Consider the following 20,878-nt stretch of genomic DNA (forward strand, 5'->3'; position numbering starts at 1 on the left):
GGGAAAGAGCTACAGTTTTCACCTCAGTCTCCCCAACACTTGTTCAATTGCTGCAGTAGCCAGTATAGCTGAAGTTGTCTTGATACTTCTGATGCCAGAATGACACAGCATCAGGTAGTATGGGGTGGTACTGTGTGCCTTCATCTCCCACTTCGTTAGCGGGGAGGGCAGCCACAGGCATGGAGGGAGCCACCCGTTATCAACCAATGCAAGGTGGAGCTGTCAGGGCCTCTGAACTTAGTCACAGCAGGCATGGAATCCATTTCTCCCTGGATGAAGGTAGGTGAATTAAAGAGCTCCTTTCAGGACTGGCTCTGGGGAAGGCAGTGCATGTCCTAAGGCAGCCCAGTGCTGGGGCTGGTTTGAAGCACTCATGAGGGCCATAGAGAGAAGCCCAGGCCCCATAGTCATGGCTGCAGCTCCATGCCTGGCCACCTCCAGTTCATAGCAGATGTTTGCAAGCAGTCCCTGTCTCTGAAGAAGGATCATGAGTGGAAGCCAGATGGTCCTGCTGTGCAGGGTAGCACGGCAGCGAAGAGAATTGCTTGAAACTGGCTTAATCCCCTGAAATAGTCTCTCTCCATCCAATATCACCGTACAGTGCACCAGTGGCACAGAGGGAGGCACAAAGCCAAGGCAGATGCTGGTGTTGGTGCTCCACATGGAGGGAAGTACTCGCATGCTTTCAGTGACCCAAGCATTGCAGAGCTGCTTTTCTGCTGTGGCCAGCCAAATTTGGCTTGCACCTTCAAGAAGGTTTTGTTCTGTCCTGACCAACTCTCTTTCATCTCTTTCTCAACAACCATAGAAGCCTATGGAGCACTACACTTCTCAGTTCATTCATGGCTTGCACCCCTGCCGGCATTAATTTAGTGATACAGTACTTCAGAAGACTGCACTGTAGTTGCTGTGGCTGGTACTGGTCATTTTGGGCTGTGGTTTGATTTTGTCTTTCAGGGGAGACATTGAAGCTCTTCCTTTCATATAAAACCAGCTTCGATTTCACTCCCTGTCAGTTCTGACTGAGCTCTGCTATAATGTTGTTTCCCATATCAGGTACCACGCAAGGAAGTAAATTATGGAAATTTGTGGGTAGGTAATCCGTTTTATCGCCTGTAGATGAAAATGAGAAAACATCTCTTCCTAATGTATCTCACTATGGATTTAAGGATATAATCCTGTAATCCTTCTTGGATGGCTCTTTACTTTGAGTTTTTCTCAGGTGGTTTTTGAGCTTGACTATATACAATGTGCAACACGTATTGGATCTATAATGAAATTTCTTTCCACTTCAGAACTGTGTGCCCAAAGTGGAGAAACAAATAATCCGCAACAGCAGCACTGATCCCAAGTATAGCACACAATCTATCTAGGAGTAAGTGGGGAAAAAAGAAGTGATTAAGTGATCTGCTTTATCAGACAGCCAGAGTTAGATGAAGCTAAAAGAATTGTTGTCCCATCTCGAGAGCACAAGTGTATTTTTTGATGGCCCTGATTCGGCCCAGTTTCTGTAGACTGTGTGTTGGAGAAAGCTGCTAAGAGTGCCCAGACTGTGCCTGCTGACATTTCCAAAGGCAACTGCTTGGTGGTGCCCCAGCCACTTGCAACTGCCACCGCTCAGACAAGAGCTGCAGCGCATTCTCTTGGCTATAAGTTGTACTTTTGTCCTGACCTTTAGTTGCAAAGTAGCAGCTACATCTTCTGCATGCATGTTAAATACCCTTGGGTATGTTTCTGGCATCTGGGCCAAACAATTACTGTGCTAGTCTAAATTATACAAAGTCTCACTATTCCTCAAGGTCACCCTGCAAAGATTTTTGTATCTGGACAAAATCCCTGTTCTAAATACAGGGATGAGAGAAAGAAAAGCATCACAGTAACAAGCCTAATATCAGAAATGAGCAGATGATCATTTAAGCAACGCAAATACAGTTACACATAAAAAATGGTGTTAAAAATGAGACGACACTAGTGAGGCTGCAGAGTCATGCATTCAGAAGTTAGGAGATGCCAAAATTAAGTCACCAGTATAAACTTTTCACCCCTGTTGGATGTATGCATTATGATAAAATCTGTAATTATCTATTCACATCCGATTTTTCCATAGGACCTCTGTGTCACTTGCTGCACTAGATGAATGGTGTTCACTTAATGAGAAGCTATTCAATATTTTGGTTTACCTTTTCTGTTCAGCCTGTGGCCCCAGGCCTTACTTACTGCACATGATTGGAACCTTGATACGAAGATGAAATTATTCATTTCCTCATGGACTTTTTTTGTGACACTCATCACTGTACTTCCTAAGGGCTTCTCAAGCATTAATATATTTGTCTTCGCAATAGCCTTCATAATAGGAGTATTATTGTCCATTATTGTCCACATTTTATACTCAGGCACAAAGAAATTAAAGTCAAAGGGCCCCTAATTTGAGATGTCTGAGGATATTATTATGAAAATGTATATTATTACCCATCTTTTATCTGAGCAGTTACCTAATTGAGGGAGGAGGGACTAGGATATTATTTCATTAGGAGCAGACACAGCCACATATTTACTTGATGTAATCTTATATATTATTATAGTGACAGCCCTATTTCTCTTGTAGAATTCAAATGGTTTTAAAAGCAGTTTCTTTGCTTGTTTTGAATGATGGCTATAACTGTGCCATATATCTAGCTCCATAAAAAAGGTCTAGTTACTTTTTACACTGATCTTAAAAGAGTAGAGTGTAGTCCTATCTAGGTAGTGTTCTGCACTACAGGACTCTTGCTATTCCTATGATATTTTGTCAACTCTTCCTCTTCTTCCCCAGTGGCCATATATTCAGGTCCAGTTCTCATTGAGTTCAATACCAGCCTTGGGCACTTGTCATTTGAACAAATCTAAACTTAAGTGGGATGTGGAGGCAATCACACAGAAAAAAAAAAAAAAGAAAAAAGGCAAACAAGTTATAACTGCTTGCAAATAGTTTAGTTTCAGAAATTCACTTAGTATCTCAGACATGTCATAGCGGAGTTGGTGGAATTCAGTTTCTCCTAGCAACAGTGACCCCTGTAACAAGAGGCAAATATCCACCACAAAGCCATGTCCCTAAGGACCACATCTACATGTTTTTTAAATACCTCCAAGGATGGTGACTCAACCACTTCCCCAGGCAGCCTGTCCCAGTGCATCTAACACAAAGTTGTGCTCTGGCTATATGCAACCAGCAAAACATTTAAATACCTTTACTGTGATTCCACATACTGCTATGTTGTGCTGTGTGCAAAATAAAAACCAGAAAGTAAAATTAATTTAAAATAATTGTCCCTTGTAGGCTCAGTCTCAGACCTAGAGCCAAGCCCTTCTGCTTCCCTCAGCTCCAGATGCCTAGCTCCAGCTGCATGCAGAGTCCTTGGGATTAGTAATTACAGAAAAGATGGTTCTCCATCCCTTGGCTGCTATGCAGGGCCAGCTCAGTCCCTGTTTGAGAGCAGTTCGGAGTCCTGCCAGCAGCAGCAATGGGGGTGAGGCAAAGGGGGAATAGAGGATGCTCTGTCTCTTTTCTGAGAGTAGCAGTCTCATATTCTGGTGAGCTCTGGGACCTGAGAGATTCTTTGGAATGCTGAGTGATGAACAGTTTGGAAGATACTTGTGTCTGAACCTTTAGCAAAATTCTTGCAAGTAGAAAAATTATTGACTTTTCGGAGGTCCCTTGAACTCTTCCAGTTTGGGGCAGGTATTTACAGGGGAGCAAAAGGCACATCTTTAACACAAAATTACTCCCTTGCTAAACTGTATTTCTCCACTTCAAAGCATGAGACATTTCTACAAAGTAAACCAGCTTATTTTATCTTTGGTCTCACTCTCAGAAGTGATTGAATAGTGCTAGTTGGAAATGTCAAAACCCTAAAACAGAAACATAGAACCAAATAGAAAAAAAAACAGCCTGAGGCAGACACCAGGTATGGGCAGGGTCCAACCCAAGCAGTTAAATTTGGAAAATGTATAAGCAAATAAGACCAGTATACTGTGCACAGGCACACTTGCGTGATAAGCAGCAGTGCTGTGATTTCTGTCTGTTCTATATGGCTCCTGCCACAGTAGTAGTGGGTGCCCTTGCAGTATGAGTTGTATGAATTCTAGTGCCATTTCATAGCAAAATGAACCCAAAAAGGGCCTTTACTCATAGTGCAAAGACTTTGCTGCATTTCTTTTGCATTTATAAAACTATGCTAAGAACTGAGAAGGGCAGATAAAATGCCTAATTAATATTGATGATGCTCAGTCTCAGCGAAGTTGCTATGTAGCCACTTCCATGTAACCTTTCTCAACCTCATTTTTGTGTTCATTTTTATAGCTATATACTCTCACTTTTCCTTTAGATAGTGCTTGTAGGTATAAGCAACTTTGAACTCTCAAAAGATCTGAAAAATGAAGTTTTCATTCCCAAGACAGAGCAGGTAAATAAATTTCCAGTGTCCAGTGCAAATATACATGATTTTGTTGTTTCTTCTGTAAAGAGAGCTTCAGTGAGTACTGCCGAAGGGACTGTCTGTCAGGACAGTATTATCTAGCAAATGCATTTTATCTACTCTATCAGTTAGCAGTATTCTTTGTTTATCAGACACAGATATCTGTTGGAAATGCAGAAAAGTAGTGAGAGTCTTAAAAGATAATAGCTAAACTACAGGTTCCATTGGGGATAGAATAATCATGTCTGTGTAGCCACATAGAACCATACTGGCATACAGGCTAGATGGGCCTCCAGGTTGTATAAGAAAATTAGATTATTACTGTATTTTATGTTGAAATTATAGATTTGTATAACATTAAAGTTAGAATAAGAACATACACTTAGTTTTCCTTAGTGGTTTAGTTCTGGTAGAAATCCTTGTGCAGAATCATACTCACAAAAAGAGAAATTCAGAGATCAGTTATGTGATTGGTAATTGCCTTTATATCATAGAAATCAGTGAAAGCTTTCAGGGTTTTTTCAGGGAAGTGGAATGTTGTCATTAGTGCCAGTTAAGTAGCGAGCTTGAAATAAGTGTTTTCTGTCAAAGAATCTGTTTCATGGGGCTTTACTCTTTCTTTATTAACATAAGGACTTCCATGTATCTGGTAGAAATTCATAGGAAACAATTAGGGCTTTAGAATTAGGTATAAGGCAGTACAGACTGGAATATTATGTTTCTCAAGAAGGAAATAGTACTGCATGCTTCTTAAATGGTTGCTACAAATTATACAAGAGTTAAGCAAGAGATATTTTCCTTGTATTTTGACTCAGCTTTTAAAGTAAGAAGTTTGTCAGCTGACTGCAGGAAAATTCAGAAGACAATTGGGAATGAGAAAAGAAAAATTCATTAATATTTCAGGAAGGAGCAGTTAATTTCTACTACTACTTTCATGAACTTATTTTGAGTTTCTAACAAAAGACTTGGTCATTCTAGATGAATGTTAAGGATTAGTCAAGACTTTGATCAGCCTTTATATTGATCAAGAATACAAGAAGACAGGGAAATGTTACAATGAACGTTGTGTCCTCAAGCATCATGGATCTCCCATGCTGTGTTAATATAGTAGTTTCTAATCTTCTATGGCTCACTTGAGCCATAATTTAAAAAAAAAATAATTCTGTTCTGTTTGATGTTTTTTGTAGCATAGATCAGGAAAGTCTGTCTTTTGTGGATGTGATTTGCAGTAGAAAGACTATGAGATGGAGCATTCAGACTTTTTCAGCATCTGCAAAGTCTAGCAGGGTCTTTGCTAAAGTACATTAGAAATGTTATTTTATTAATAACTAACTTTTGGAATTTTTGCTTGTAGAATCCAATGAAATTGCGTTTTGGGTAGACCAGAATATTTGGTTAACCTCTGCTGATTGCCAACCTCAGGCATGCTGATGCAGACCAATAGCCCAGTGGTCTTCAATTTCTAGGTAGTACATTCCTGTAATAATAACCTGTGATGTGGTTCAAAATTGTTTTCCTGCATTATACCTCTCCACCTCTGATTATAGATTCTTTGAAATTGCAGTAATGCTAGTTATAATCTGGTTGGCTCATATTCCTTTCATACTTGCATACTTTGCAGACATGCTTTGTACATGCAAACTGGATAAACGTCAGTAAAAATGTACTGTTTCTGAGGAGACATCAAAGCGATGGTCTCTATTTTCATTTAAAAACATGGCAGAAAGAATATTGTTCTCTGGGCTCTAAGTGTATTTACATAATTAACAGCAGAAGTACATGGCTGTCATCACATGGTGGATAGCATTGCTGCAGACCAGCACATCCCTAAATATATTCTGAAGTGCATTTCTCATATACCTAAACTGCTACATTTAAATGTGCAGTTTTTATCTATTCATTATATTAGTAAATGTAGATTGCCCAAGGCCCTCTGATGTATAATTATGTGTTTGAATGAGCACAGCAACTTCAGTAGCAGACATTTGTTTTGTAGACATGTTAGGAGAATTATAATTGATGCCTTTTTTATCACTGAATGAAAAAAAGATAAAAGTGCTGCTATAAACTGAAGCTTGAATTAAGTTATGTGAAATACATAATTCACATAATGACTGTCCCTTTATAAATGTTCATATTAAGTAACCATATCATTTGGGATAATTCCTCCTTGAGGAATGCTGTGAAAGAATAGCTCATTCATTATCTTGACTTTGTGAATTGCTCTAAAAGCAGCTCCTCTGATGAGAAAATTGATTTAGCATCACTTTAAACTATTGAAAATAATACTGGAATTCGGTATTTTCCTGTCCAGAAAGTTTCAGTAACTGTGTCCACTATATGGCTTTGACCAGTTAAACTGGAACTCCCCTGAAAACCACACACATCTACCTCTCCTCTGCATGCATATACACATGCAGAACCTTGCTTTAAAACACCACCTCGTCTATTAATCACACTGACAGAGTAATCACTCAGCTGCTGTAATGCAGGTCCCTTGATTCATTGATGGCAATAATTAAAAGTTTTGGAGTTATGCTTGGAAGTTTGGAAGCCATGCATTTATCTGCAGACAGGATACTGCCTCTGTGTACTGTCCTCCTAACAGTGTGTCTGAGAAAAGGCAACATGTCATTTCCCAAAATTTTTGTCAGAAAATTTCTTAGAATCAAAAATATGACCTTCTGAATTAAATCTATCACTTGTAGATGTTTAGGAGAAAGTTATGGAAGAAAAGACAGTAAAGGAAAAAGTACATAGGTACTATTGTTGGTCGCAAAGGTTACAGAGATGTAAGGTTATGTGAATAGATAAGAGAGCCAAATTTCTGAAGCAAGAGATAGTATAAGAGACCATCTTCCCCTCCAAAATGAGGGCTCATGAGGGACTTAGAGATTTCCTAAAGAGAATTCTCTGTGGATGGAAATTAGCACACTGTCTTCCAAAAGTAGCATCAGCAGCAGACCAAAAGTAAAGGCTGAATAGAACAATTGCAGGAGGGCATCCTTCAGAAGCATCTGTTATATTGGATAAGCTTTTGCCAAGTGCTGTACGTATAGTTTCTTATCTACTCTGAATTTCCAAATTTTTTGAGGTTGTCCACCCTGTCTCATTGGTCTTTTTTTTTAATTGTAATTCAACCTTTCCATGTGATCAGCGTAGTTGCTATATTTAGATTCAAATCTCACTAGGAGAACACTTTAATTCATTGCATACCACCAGCCTCTGATTTTGTCTTTGAGATTCAAAAAGACACCTTAATAACATTCTCTTTTCTTGTAAGGATTTTAAGGGGAAGAGTTTTGAAATTCAGACCAAACTGGTGTGTTTGTCAAGACCAGGGTGAGTTTGTGTGATTAGAACTTCGTTTGCTGTGTTTTTGACAAGTTCTCCCAGGAGGTTTCTAAACATTGAAAACCTTTCAGGATGAAGTTCATGTTTTCTGCATGTGCTTGGCAAAAGCAGATGTATTGCTCTAATATAAAAAGCTGAAATTGCATTTTTCCCTCTCTCATGCTCAGGAAGTGAGCTCTTGCATTGGGGTCAGAGAGCAGGCTGTAGAGAAGAGTTATCTTCCCTAATTTTTATCCACATTGAAGGCTATATTTTTGGGTTATGATTTTATTCATTCTGTAAGGGATGTAATTTACGTATGTATAACATACAGAGAGTACTAGCATAATTTCCTCAAGGGATAAGAAAATGAATGGATTTTTGGAGAGGGAAGGGCAGGTTTGCTTAAGCACATAATTTCTGCAAATGTTAAGTGATATACACTTTCTCTAATAAGAGGATATTTCATGTCACTGAACTACAGTGAATGACTGATGTAATGCTGTGTACTGTATGGAAGATACAGTATAATAATGCCAGCAGCACAGTAGTTTTATGTAGCCTTTTATTATTACTGAAAATAAGGAAACTAGCAAACCTGTACTTACATAGGAAGACTATTGTTTTCTTCTTTTTCTCAATGTACCTTTAGTCAAACAATGTACAATACAATGAAATAAGGGTGTTTTATGACAAAGATCTTATAGCAGTTCATAGCAAATGGATTTTCCTATAATTCTTGTGAGCTGGTAAAGATGAGTGTATTTAGTGTCTGATTTAGTAAACTGATTTGTAATTAATATCTTCTTTTAGAAATTGGGAAACTATTTAATATAGTAAATAATAAAGTTAGAATTTAATACATTTATAAAAACACACTGCATATCACTTTGAGGCCTTGATCCAGTGCTGAGTTCTGTAGTCACCAGAAATCATGTAAGATGATTCTCACACTACTGGTGTGAGAACCCCTCATTTTATCTTTCACGGTCTCTTGTATTAAACTGGGGGTGGCACCTTTGTTTCATATCTCTTTTTCCTTATCTAGATGGCTGGTGAAGACCCAGTTGCTGTTCAGCATCTTGGTCTCTTCTTTAAGGCAGAAAGCCCCTTGGGCACCTCAAACTGCTAAGGATGTAGAGCTGGCAGTTCTGTTGTCAAACATAGTTTCCTGTGTCCATTGTTCCTGAATTTGGCAACAACATCTGTTGTTTATCTGTATCTCATGCACCAGTCTGAGTCTGTAGTTCACACCAACACAGTTAAGAAGGTTCCTTCCTTTTGTTTTCATGGATTTCTACTTTCCTAGAATGTTTCCAGTCCATTTCTGTGAGAAGAGTGGGCCATTCCATACAAATTCTGTTGAACTAGGTAATGGTTTGTACTAAATTTTAATTTCAGGGGGCAAAGACAGATGCTCTGATTTGATGAAGATGCACTTCACCAGAGCAGCTTGGGGAGTGTTCTGCTTTTTAGCTTCTTGACCTGGTGAAAGGGTCAAGGGAAACTGTCTCATATAATTATTAAAATTATAATGATTCGTGCAAAAAGAATAGGTAGATCATGATGACTAAAGGATATTCAAAGGATATTAGACCAGACATTGTTGCCAGTTAGGGCTTTTGAAGAATTTTGCTGTGAGAAAGGACATCTGCTTTGTAGCATATACTGACAAGGTGTGAGTGGCTCATCAGGCTTATGGAGTGGGACTCAACTGAATCACAAAAAGTGTGATTCAGCTTGAAGCTCAGGACCCCTAAATGTAGGTGGCTACAAGGGAGCTAACTGTATACTTGTTCCCAGTCTGGTGAATGGCAACCTAATCCACACAATAAATGTTAAAGACTGATTTGGCGGCATTTATAGTGTAAATAAGTGTGGGCAAAATAAATGCCCATATAGCCTATATCTGTTTCCTCATGTAGTCTACATTGTTGATGAGTTTGAAAATACATTCCAGAATGCTATCCAGGTGTGTTTATGTGAACATGATGTATGCATTTCCTACTGCCAGCCCAGCTTATACCAAATAAGCTGCTCTGCTTCTAGAACAGATGTGTCTAATGGCAACACCAGAGCTTTTGAAGATAAAACTGGAGGTAGAGGGTGACCATGGAGATGGGATTCAGGAATGGGATAAGTTGCCTTCAGGAAATGAAATTTTGTTCGCATACAGTATGCTGCCACTGCTAATCCTGCTAGCAGACTAAAACTCAGGACACAGAAAATTATTTAAACTTCAACTAAAAAATTGAAACAGGAAGCTGGGAAGACCAAGTATACTCCACATTATTCTTGTCCCTGAAACAAAAAATCAAGTGCAGATAGCCATGTTTTGCAAAGTCAGCCTTTCTTCTTTCAGTATTTTCGGTTTCCTTTATCTTTCCTTGTATATTAGAACTGGTATATTAATTAGCACAAGATATGAAGAGGAAAATAATTTTGGAAATAATTATTACATTTTTTTAGGGGAAAGAGAATTTCCACTGACTTGTTTGCAAACCCCACATTTAAGTTCATGAGACACATTTCTCCCTGTGTTCCATATGCATCCAGTATTTTTACTTTATGTAATCTTCTTAAGATCTATTCATTTTCTCAGTATCAGTCAAATGCAGCATATAATCCTGTTTTTTTCTTCAAGAGAAAATTAATATTACTGTTTGACTACCTTAATCACAACAAGTTAAACAGTGCCCAAGCATATTTGTAATTTACAGTTACAGCTGAACCAAAACAAATGGATGAAAGTGTCAAACTGAGACTTTTGGTCTAAGTCTGCCACTTCAGATTGCACTTAATACCAAAGGGCAAGTTTACAGTTTTGTTTGTCACCAGACCCAAATTTTGGGAATTCAAAACAGGTGATGGTATAACTCTTCAGAGCACTTATGATCTGAAGGAATTTTGTCCAGAACAGAGTGGCTCCTCAGTCAGCCAATTCCAACATTGAGGCAGCCAATTTACTTTCCATCTACAGTGAGCAACATACAGTAATCCCCTTGCTCCAGATAGCCTTTATTTCTATAACACCATTTTTATTATGTTGCAAAGCTTATAGCAAGGAGACATCTGCTCAGGTATTTTACCGCAAATCTCTCTTCTTAGATTTAGGCAACACTAAAAAACACTGTTAGGATTTGAATATCAGGCAACAAGGAAATTCATGTGTATGGCTATTTGGAAAGAGAAGGAACAATATACATTTTAATTCAGTTTAAATTAGCTGGAGACAGTTGTCTTAATGCAAAATGACTTCAGAACTCTAAGCAGAGCTTACTGTTCTCAAATAGGTACAAATGGCATTAGCAGTATTTACAAATCCTGAAATGCTCCGGGTATCATATTACTGTTCAAATCCAATGTGGGTATATTTCCCACAATGCAGTAGTATGTATATTATTGCAGGTACTCATTAAATATACTCATATTGTTGAAGATGATTATATAGCAATGTATTTTAAATTTTCTTTTATTCTCCACATCATAGTCATATATTTAGGTTTATAAGGTACCAGAAAGACTGGCTCTTCTGTTGTGATTTCCCTTGACAGCAGGCTGTAGTCACAGTAAATCTGTAAATATAAGTATTGTGTATTATTAGTGAATGTTCATTTCTCCTATTCAGCACAGAAATGGCTTCCATAAAACCTGTCACTGAGGTAGTCAGAAAAACCATTGCAACTGATTTGCTGGTGGTTTAGGGAAATTTCAAGTGGGGAACAAGTTGCTTTGCTTATCTTTTACAGATACACAGTATTATAATATTACCACTTTACTTAGCAGCATAACAGACTCAAGAATTAACTGGAAAAGTTCTCACTGGTACTTCTCATCCAGATAAGTTACTTATAAGTAGTTCAAGTGTAGCTGTAAAACAGAACAGTCCATGCCCTCAGCAGGAAATAGTGATCACTTGTTTCTGGTCACTCAAGTCTCAAGATATTAGATCTTCTAGTGTCCATCCTTCCTTGTGCACTGGTTTGTTTTCATTTGTTCCTAATGAAAGAGGAGAAGTGGATAGCCATTAATTCCTCACACTGCTTGCAGTATTTGTCCTATCGAAGAGCTATCAATGGTCACTAAGGACTGGAGCAGTATTGTGCTAGATGATGCTCAAAGACAGACAAAATACAACCCTAGTCCTAGAGAATTTCATTGCAAAAGAAAATCCAACAGTTATGACTGGTTAGATGGGTGGGTGCAAACAATAGTGACTTTATCAGTCAGGATGACAGGTAATCCAGGGTACCTAATGCATGACATCCTAATGTTTTCTCATAGCAAAAGAGAATTATAAAGAAGAAAGAAAGAAAGCATAGAGTTCTGCAGCTGATAGGGAACTGCTCAGGGAAAAAATTCTTTAAATGGAGAAAAAATTCATAGGCTGAATTTATAGACTGATTGAAGGAGCAGCTGTCATATAGACAGTCTGTACCTAAGGTATTGAATGATCTGAAAGAATTTCAATATGAAAGGAAGTGGTCTATATTTTATTGGATAAAAGAGAAGAATGTTGTGGTCAAAGAAACAGATTAGGAGAATGGTCTTTGAAGCAGCATTTCTGTATTGTTGGAGAACAACTGCACTTGTGAAAGCCAGAGGGAAAGAGGCTGATGTAACTGAACAGAAGATGATGAGAGCCTTGATAAACATTTTAGCTGTGGGGTTTGGTAGGAATTTTCATATCTGTGATATGTTATGCAGAGCAGATCTGCAGTATCAAGGCACTACGAGGTTGGAGGAGTGAATAAAAGATGATACCCAAGCTATAGTCACAGAGGAGAGAGAGAGCAGTGCCATCTGTCATGAATCAGGCATCTGCCAAGTAAGTGGCATGGATACAGGACTTTCAGAGTAATGCAAGCAGTTCTTATTTTAGATGGACTGAAATTTTGAGATTACTTTGAGCTTCCTGTAGAAAGGCTAAATACCAATTCAGACAGTTCAGTAACAAGGGGCACTGTTTTGAGGACATGTAAGTACACAGCTTTGTCTACACTCAAAATGCATTAATGTCTAAATTCAAATTGCAAGGAGTGCAGAGTGCAAAAGGGTTGTTTGGGTCCTGTGTAGCCTGGGAATTGTTGCCTTTAAATAAGCAGAAATGGATAACAGATTGAAGAATTCTGTAATGATTTTTTTAATGGAAAGGGTAATTAAAAGCCAAGCATGCATTGCTGCTTTAACTCTCTAGGAGAGAGTTATTGCTGTCTTATTATCATTTTTTCAAATAAGGGAGAAATGAACAAGACTTGCAGTGGTCTTTCTTGAGAAAAGCCAGGAGCCTAAAGAACCTAAGCAAAGTCTGAAGAATGAAGAGCACTAAGGTGTCGGAGAACGACAGTAGTCTTGTACTTCCTGCCTTACATTGCCATATAGTGCAGGGATAGCCTTTCTGTACCCATGTCTGATCCTGCAAGCTGTCTTCAGTCTTCTGTCAGCAGGTTGGAGTTCAACTGAAACAGTTATTCCACCATTACAGTGATTTTTCCATAATTTGAATTCTTTAAATCAAGACTAAGCGATAAAAGGTAAAGCAGCGTCTGCAGTTAGAGAGTTGGTGCCACAGTTCCTGATGGAGTTTTGCGATTATTATTGCTGGTAACAATCCAGACAGTTGAAGAAAAAACAGATGAGCAGATCAAATAAAATTTTCTGGACTTGAAAACTATGAATAGATTAACACTGATACTACCAACATGAAGAAGGAGGTCTTTTGAAGAATAATGTGTCATCTTTCACTGTAGGACCTGTATAGCTCTACTGAAGCCATTAAAGTCTGCAGGTGGTAATATTAAGAGTAAATGTATATTTTTCATTTAATGAGGGCAAAACCCAGCAATGTCTGTCACATTTTCTTCATCTTTAAATAAAGTATTGGCAAAGAACAAAAGGCCAGAAGCCGAGCAGTTAAGTTTGATCTCACAGGCATGAAAGTGAGTTCTACTTGTGGCTGATGACTTCCCATCTTATGTAGGTTTGAATGAAACGTTAGAATTATGTTTGCACTTTAGCAGCTTCCAGCTGCAGAGACCACTGCAAGTTGCAGCACTGCAATGAAGTTAGAGATAACCACGGAGGAGTTGGCCTTTGTCTGCCTCTTCTTAAACTTCCTCTAGCTGTCTGTTTGTCTGCCATGTTCTGAGATGCAAAGATATCTGAAAACAGTCTTCACCTCAAAAAGTTTTTAATAAGTAAATAAAACCCGCTATAGACAGTTTCTGAAACACGCATACACATTCATATGTGTATTTTCTCAGTTCTGAACCTCTATTTTTGTTCATTATTCTGAGACATTTAAAGTACAAATGTATTCCTAGCATTAAATATAGCACATATCAAACCTACTTAAAGCAGAAATATTCAATGTGCATTTGTCCTCTTTCCTAATTATATCTAAACAGTGTTTATATTACTTTTAGTGTTATTTCATATTTACTGTGTGCCAAACACCCTATGAGCTACATTCAAAGAGGAGGAGAAATGAAAGTGTTGCATATTTGTTCACCATCAGTAGTTAGTGGTTTTTAGTCATGCTGACACCTTCTCTGTGGCAGTTTTCCCTGGGTGGAAAGAGGCTGGTGGCTAAGCGATGTGGGACTGTGTGTACATGAAGCATGGGATGTGGTTTACTGAGGGCTAGCATCCCCCTCCCAGACAGCTAAGGATCCTTACTTAATCCTGCTGGCTTTTGGTCCTCATCTGAGCTTCGGAGACACAGCCCAGAACCTGCAACAAAAACCACCAAGGAGCAATCCTGCAGCCAGCCAGGGCACTGGGCATTGCCAACATGCCCCTGTGCAGCTGTGTCCTGGCTTAGAGTCAGGACAGGGCTGCCCAGGAAATGCCTTCTCTTTTCCTCAGATGATGGCAGAAAGAGCCAGATCACATCAGAAAGTCTGGCTTTCATGCTCAGTTACCATTACTAAAAATATCTTTACTTGAATAGATACCAAATTGGTGCTCCGTTGTAGGGTCTTAAACCAGCACCTGGCATTGCAACAGAGAATATTTGCATTTGCTTGGCATGGGTATTGTGGTGGTTTACTTTGGCTGAACGCCAGGTGTCCACCGAGGCTGCGCAGATTTCCCCCCCACCCCACTCCCGGGGGAAAAGGGGAGATGAAAAAAGTGTAAAAACCTGGGATTTACCAAGAAAGGCAGTTTTTTATTTACACAGAAAACAGGAAAAAACCTAACACTACGAACACATAGGCAAAGGAAACTAACAGTAAAATTCTACTTCCCTCAATAAGTGAAGTGATCTTTCTCTCTCCTCCAAGGAGCAGCCTTCCTGCCGGATAGTCTATCACAGAAGAGAGCGAGCTACTTCCTTCTCCCCTCTTTATATCTGAACTGACATAACGTGGTATGGAGTATCTTCCGAGTCAATATGAATCAGGTGACTTATCCTAGAAGCAAAGGGAAGAGAATCAAATACTATGATGTCCTCAGGGTTTTTCTGTGCTTCTGCATTTAATGAGGTAGCTGATGGAAATCAGAGGTGTTCCCTTTGCCCACTGCAACACTAGGATGAACCCCTCAGTGCCCTTCAGTTCATTCCCTGGCTACCCTTTCCTCTTGACTAGAGTGAAATGAGGCAATAACCTTATTTGATCTGCACATGCCACAAAGCTTACTGGTGAGGTTAGAGACCTCACTGCAGCTGATTTAAGCCTTCTGGTTCTGGGTTAGCTGCTTCTTCATACACTGCATAGATGTATGCTGCAGTCCCATCACCCACCCAAGGTTGGTAACCACTGAAGTAGATGAATATTAGAAATCTGATACTGATGGATTTAAAGGAGAAACAATCATATATTTATATATATATGAGCTAAAGTATGGTTGTACAGCTTTTAAAATTCTGCAAGTAGAAATAAATTCTGAATATGGTATTTTGACCCAGTTTCTAATGAGATCCAAAAATGGCAGAGTACAGGCACCTCAGCAATAAGGACTAAAGCTGATCAAGTGAATTTTGCATAAATTATGAGCTGAGAACCTAAAGAACATAGAAAATGGCACTCATGTTCCAGAGATGAGACTGATATTAGAGACCACAGAGAGAAAATACCATGTAGGGAAGCATGATTGCAAGCCTCAGCTGTGTTCCAGAGTGGGAAACGTTTGGATTTATGGGCTTGTACATTTGCACTATTAGTGTACCTGTTAACAAGTGAGGTGGATCATACCTACTAGGCACCTTGAATTTCTTAGAAAAATGGTTTTCTGGATATTGATGAAATTAAGTTATCTTTTCCTTGTCAGTAAGGAACAAAACCAATGATAACAGAGTCTGAAGATTTTAACACTTTCTTACAATCTAGATAGCAAAATGGCCACTTTGTTATGTTTGGATTTGACAACCTGATATTGTCATTAGCCTGAAAAGTTAATAGTCATCTGCTTTTCTCCATCACAGTAATACTACTAGTGCCATGTGTCTGCAGGTGATAATGTCTCTACATGGACAGTAAGCACTCACACTTACCAGAGCTGTGAGTTAAATGAAGCTCAAAGGCTATTTAGTCATCTAACTTGAAGCTTCATTTTCCCAAGTGCTGCAACTGTAGTGACTTCTATGGTAGGTTTAACTCACTATTTCGGTTTCTTTTTTTTTGAAAATTTCTTTCGATTACTTTTTTGTGTGTTTTGGGTTATTTATTTATTTATTTTTATTTTATTTCTGTAATTCCAGTGGTACTGTTCTTAAAGAACAGATTTTATAATCATACTAATAAATGTGTTACATTCAAAAAGTTATTTATGGGTGAGAAAGGAACACCTGTATTTATATTTATTTATTTATATAAAGGAACACTAATATATTATTACTATTAAATTTTAACAGTGTAATCCAAGAATCATTATTAGTTGAGATCTAATTATTATAGAAAATAATATTTTTGTGCAGAAAAATGTTTCAGTACTGATAATAATAATTATTATAATGTCAACACTGTTATACACACACTTCTTAGCTTCTACCACTTTTCCTGATGCTTCATCTACCCTCCCTCTGCTCCCTAGGGAGTCTCAGTCTCTCTGCTCTCAGATGGGCAGTCTCAGTCTGGTGGGATTCAGTGGGGGCATTATGCCATGTTATTGTCATCTGGAGTCCTTTGCTCAGAAGGATATGGTGTTCATCACAATGGTTTCCTACTTGGGGCCATTTTTATGTTTGATAACACACTTTTAGACCTTGGTGTTTCTTCCTTAATCTAAGGCTCCACATTACAGACAGGTTTACTGTACAGAGTGCCTTTCATATATGTTAGATATTTCTTTGTTCTTTTGTTACCCTGAAAAGCAGTTTTGCTCAGCCCAGACCTGCATTTCTCTAGCCAAGAAACACCAGTGAGCTATTTATAGCTGTGAAGTCTCCAGCACCAGCCTGTGCCTATCTCTCTAGCTATGGTAACACCATATTACAGCACTGCAGGGTAATAGGAGTCATGATACAATTCAGGTGTGCTTCATATAGTATGGGGCTTATATGTAGAAAATGTTATTATCAGGTAAAATTCATCCAGATCAGAAAAAGCTTGTTTATAAAAAAATGAAATGCAAAGACACAGTTCAATACAAAATTCTGCATGGTGGAATTTTATCAGCAATGTAAATCAGCAAAAGGCACAGTAGGAGCCTTGGGGCAAGGCAGGAACAGGAGGCCAGATTTATATTCCCATGTTTGCTTATTTCTAATGCAGAGTCCACAGCTCTCCATTAATTTACCTTCAGGAATATATAATGTATTTCTTTGTTTATTTCTGGGTGAGATTACGTATGACTTAACATGAAACACCGGTCCAGAGAGTTATATTAGATACTATGAATTGAAAACGTACATACATAAAATTTTTATCTTTGGGCATTTTTTGAATACCTGCCACCTGCAAGAGTATATTTGCAGATACAGGGTAAGGGACTGTACAGCTGGGCAGATATTACCATATGTCGTGACCAGGACTGCGTGTGTTGCATTAGTGATAAAGCAAAAGGAGAGCATCCTTATTTCTCTTATTTTCTGCATCTGTAAATTGGCACTTTCTGCATTGCTGTGAACATTAAGAACCAGGTAAAGAGTATCAGATTTTTTCCTTGCTTGCACTCCTGTTAATCCCTTTTACTCAGTATCACAAAGAGTTAGCACAAATCAGCTGCTATTAGGGTTTGGGCCATGCTATTCCCTGTGATAAAACTCTTCCATTTCCTTTCCATTGTAGAAAATGTTGGAGAGTTTAGCAATTCTTGGATAGTGATTTATCTTTCAGAGATCATATAATTATAGACTATTGTGAGTTGGAAGGGATCCACAAGAATCATCAAAGTCCAACTCCTGCCCCTGCACAGTAAAGCCCCAAGAATCACACCACGTACCTGAGAGGATCACCCAAACACTTCCTAAACTCTGTCAGGCTTGTTGTTATGACCACTTCCCTGCAGACCCTGTTCCAGCCTCTGGGTGAAAAACCTTTTTCTAATATCTGACACAACTTCAGGCTGTTCCCTCAAGTCCTGCCACTGGTCCACACAGAGAAGAGATCAGTGCCTACCCCTCCTCTTCTCCTCACGAGGAAGTTGTATAGACTGTGATGAGGTCTCCTCTCAGTCTCCTATTCTCCAGGCTGAACAAGCGAAGTGACCTCAACTGCTCTTCTTACGCTTCCTCTCAAGGCCCTTCATCATCTTCGTAGCCCTCCTTTGGACATTCTCTAATAGATTTTTATCTTTCTTATATTGTGGTGCCCAAAACTGCACACATATTCAAGGTGAGACTGCCTCAGTGCAGAGCAGAGCGGGACAATCACCTCCCTTGACTGGCTGGCGATCATTTGGCTGATGACACCCAGGACACACTTGGCCCTCCTGGCTGCCAGGGCACTGCTGGCTCATATTCAACTTGCCATCAACCAGTACTCCCAGGTTTCTTTCTGTGGTGCTGCTCTCCAGTGTTTCAGTCTGTATGAACATCCAGGGTTGCCCCATCTCAGGTGCAGAATCCAGCACTTGTCTTTGTTGAACTTCGTGGTCATTGCCCAGCCCTCTAATTTATCGAGGTCTCTCTGCTGGGCTTCTCTCCCTTTGAGGGAGTCAACAGCTCCTCCCACTTTAGTAGATGATTCTTAGTTTTGACTATTTTTTTTTCCCATTACTCTGGAAGGAAACTTTCCATTCTACAAAACTGAAAAGTAAAAAGATGGAACTCGTTCTTGTGGGGAGATGGCTGTGTTGGGATGGTTTTTTGACCTCTTCACATTCCATATTCCTTTATTTTTTTTTAGTAAATCAGGTGCTTGTTTCACTAGCTTGTTGGATACAAATCTAGGGATATGCATGGGAACAGGGGCAGTGTGTTTTTAACAGCAGATCACCAACAGTCTGTAGTGCAGAGTAATGACACTGGCAGTAATTGTACTGATTCTAGCACTACTGCTAGACTTTCAGTTTGGACTCTAATGAGCCATGCTGTCATACCCATTTTCAAGTGACTGATGGTGGGTGCAGATAACCAAGTGAAAAATTGCTTTACATGCAGCTCTTCCTCAGCGGGGTTACCACATGCTACCAAAATATGCATAATGATACGTAAGAGCTTCCACATTTTCAACATTACCTTGTCAGCTGAAGCACAGTAGTGGAGAAAACTGTGCTTGGATTGATTCATGCTGAAGGACCTACACTAACAGAGAGTGTTAATTTAAATGTATTAAGGCCAAATACAGGAAACACCCTATAAGTTGAACAAGTAGAATACAGATATATGCAATGTTTGAAAGGTTCAGGCCTTTTTTGTCAATTTCTTACCTATAAACTGTTCATCAAATTACAAATTATGGAAGTTGTAACTAGTAAAGCAAGGTTTTTGTATAGGTATTCTTAGTTTTGCAAGGTTTTAAATATCTTATATCTTTTAAATATTTATGTTTAATATCATCTATTTAGTAACCTATTAAATAGGTTAAATATTTTCCTTAGACTATTTTGTGCTGTCAGCTGATACAATGGGTTCAATATTGTCATTCTGAAGTGAACTTTTAACACATAATTGCATGGACCTGAGGTAAAAATGATAGTGGACTATCTAATATAAATAAGGTATTCTATTTCAAGTGAGTCAGTCAAACTTAAAGTAAGAAAATCCAGTAATAGGAGGGTTAAAAATAGAACCTTTTCCTTTTATTAATTTAAGACATTTTAAAGGGCAAAAGTATACTGTGAAAGCTTGTATTTAGTCTCTTTTTTTTTTTTTTAACAGGACTGGGAGTTTCCACATTTTATGGGTGATGTTGAAGTGAATCTTCCAGGCTTGCCTTCTGCACACATGCAGTTCAAAGTACCATATTTCCAAAAGATATTGAAAGAGGAATATCACATACATATAACAGGTATGTAATCTTAGAGACTGTTACACAGTCACATAGGAAACTGCTTCTGTGTGCTACCATGTGCTTAACCACATACTTTTGTGTGTGTCCCAGATTTTTTTTTCTATCTCTTTATCTGTCCATATCCATATCATCCATATATAAACATCTTAAGGAAATGAGGAACCTGTATCTTATGAATCAGAGACACCTGCTGTTTTCATGGATGTCATGATTTGAGAGCCCCAAAAATCCAATTTCCAATTTCCAAGCCTCCCCCCAATTTACCTCAACACTGAAGAGAAGTTTTCAGGCAGGCACACCTCAGTATGGGGGAAGGGAATTATATACAATGTATTACTGTACAGAATAAATACTATACAAACTAAAAAGCAGTTATATACACAATGTTAACACAGCTTCTACCACCCCTTGGACTCTCCCACATCAGTTCAGGAGAAGTCTTCAAAGCAATAGTGAAAAGTCTCTCTCTCACTGGAGTATCAGGGAAAGGGTTGAAACCTCCACCAGCCCTTAGCTTCATGCTGAGGTCCTATCCTGAGCTGCAAGGGAAACAAACAGCTTGTGCCATCAGGATCTTCAACACAAAAGGTCCAAGGAGTCAGCTCTGAGTCCTTCCTCCCTGGTTTCGTGAAGGTTTCCTCCCAGCGGTAAGATGTTCTGTTCTCACCCTCCAGGTTGCAGGCTCTGAGTCTC

The 20,878-nt window shown here is 38.8% G+C and overlaps 1 protein-coding gene across 2 annotated transcripts in view; it reads left to right on the forward strand.

Moving 5' to 3' along the window:
* Positions 1-20,878, forward strand: part of TMEM117 (transmembrane protein 117) — a 194,492-nt gene that overhangs the window by 161,796 nt on the left and 11,818 nt on the right. For both annotated transcript variants that reach the window (XM_032687910.1, XM_032687911.1), the window contains one exon: positions 20,053-20,182. In XM_032687910.1, coding sequence (XP_032543801.1) covers positions 20,053-20,182 — 130 coding nt within the window. The remainder of the gene's footprint in view (positions 1-20,052; positions 20,183-20,878) is intronic.

This window comes from Chiroxiphia lanceolata, chromosome 5 (assembly GCF_009829145.1).
Source record: "Chiroxiphia lanceolata isolate bChiLan1 chromosome 5, bChiLan1.pri, whole genome shotgun sequence".
NCBI classification, from domain to species: Eukaryota; Metazoa; Chordata; class Aves; order Passeriformes; family Pipridae; genus Chiroxiphia; species Chiroxiphia lanceolata.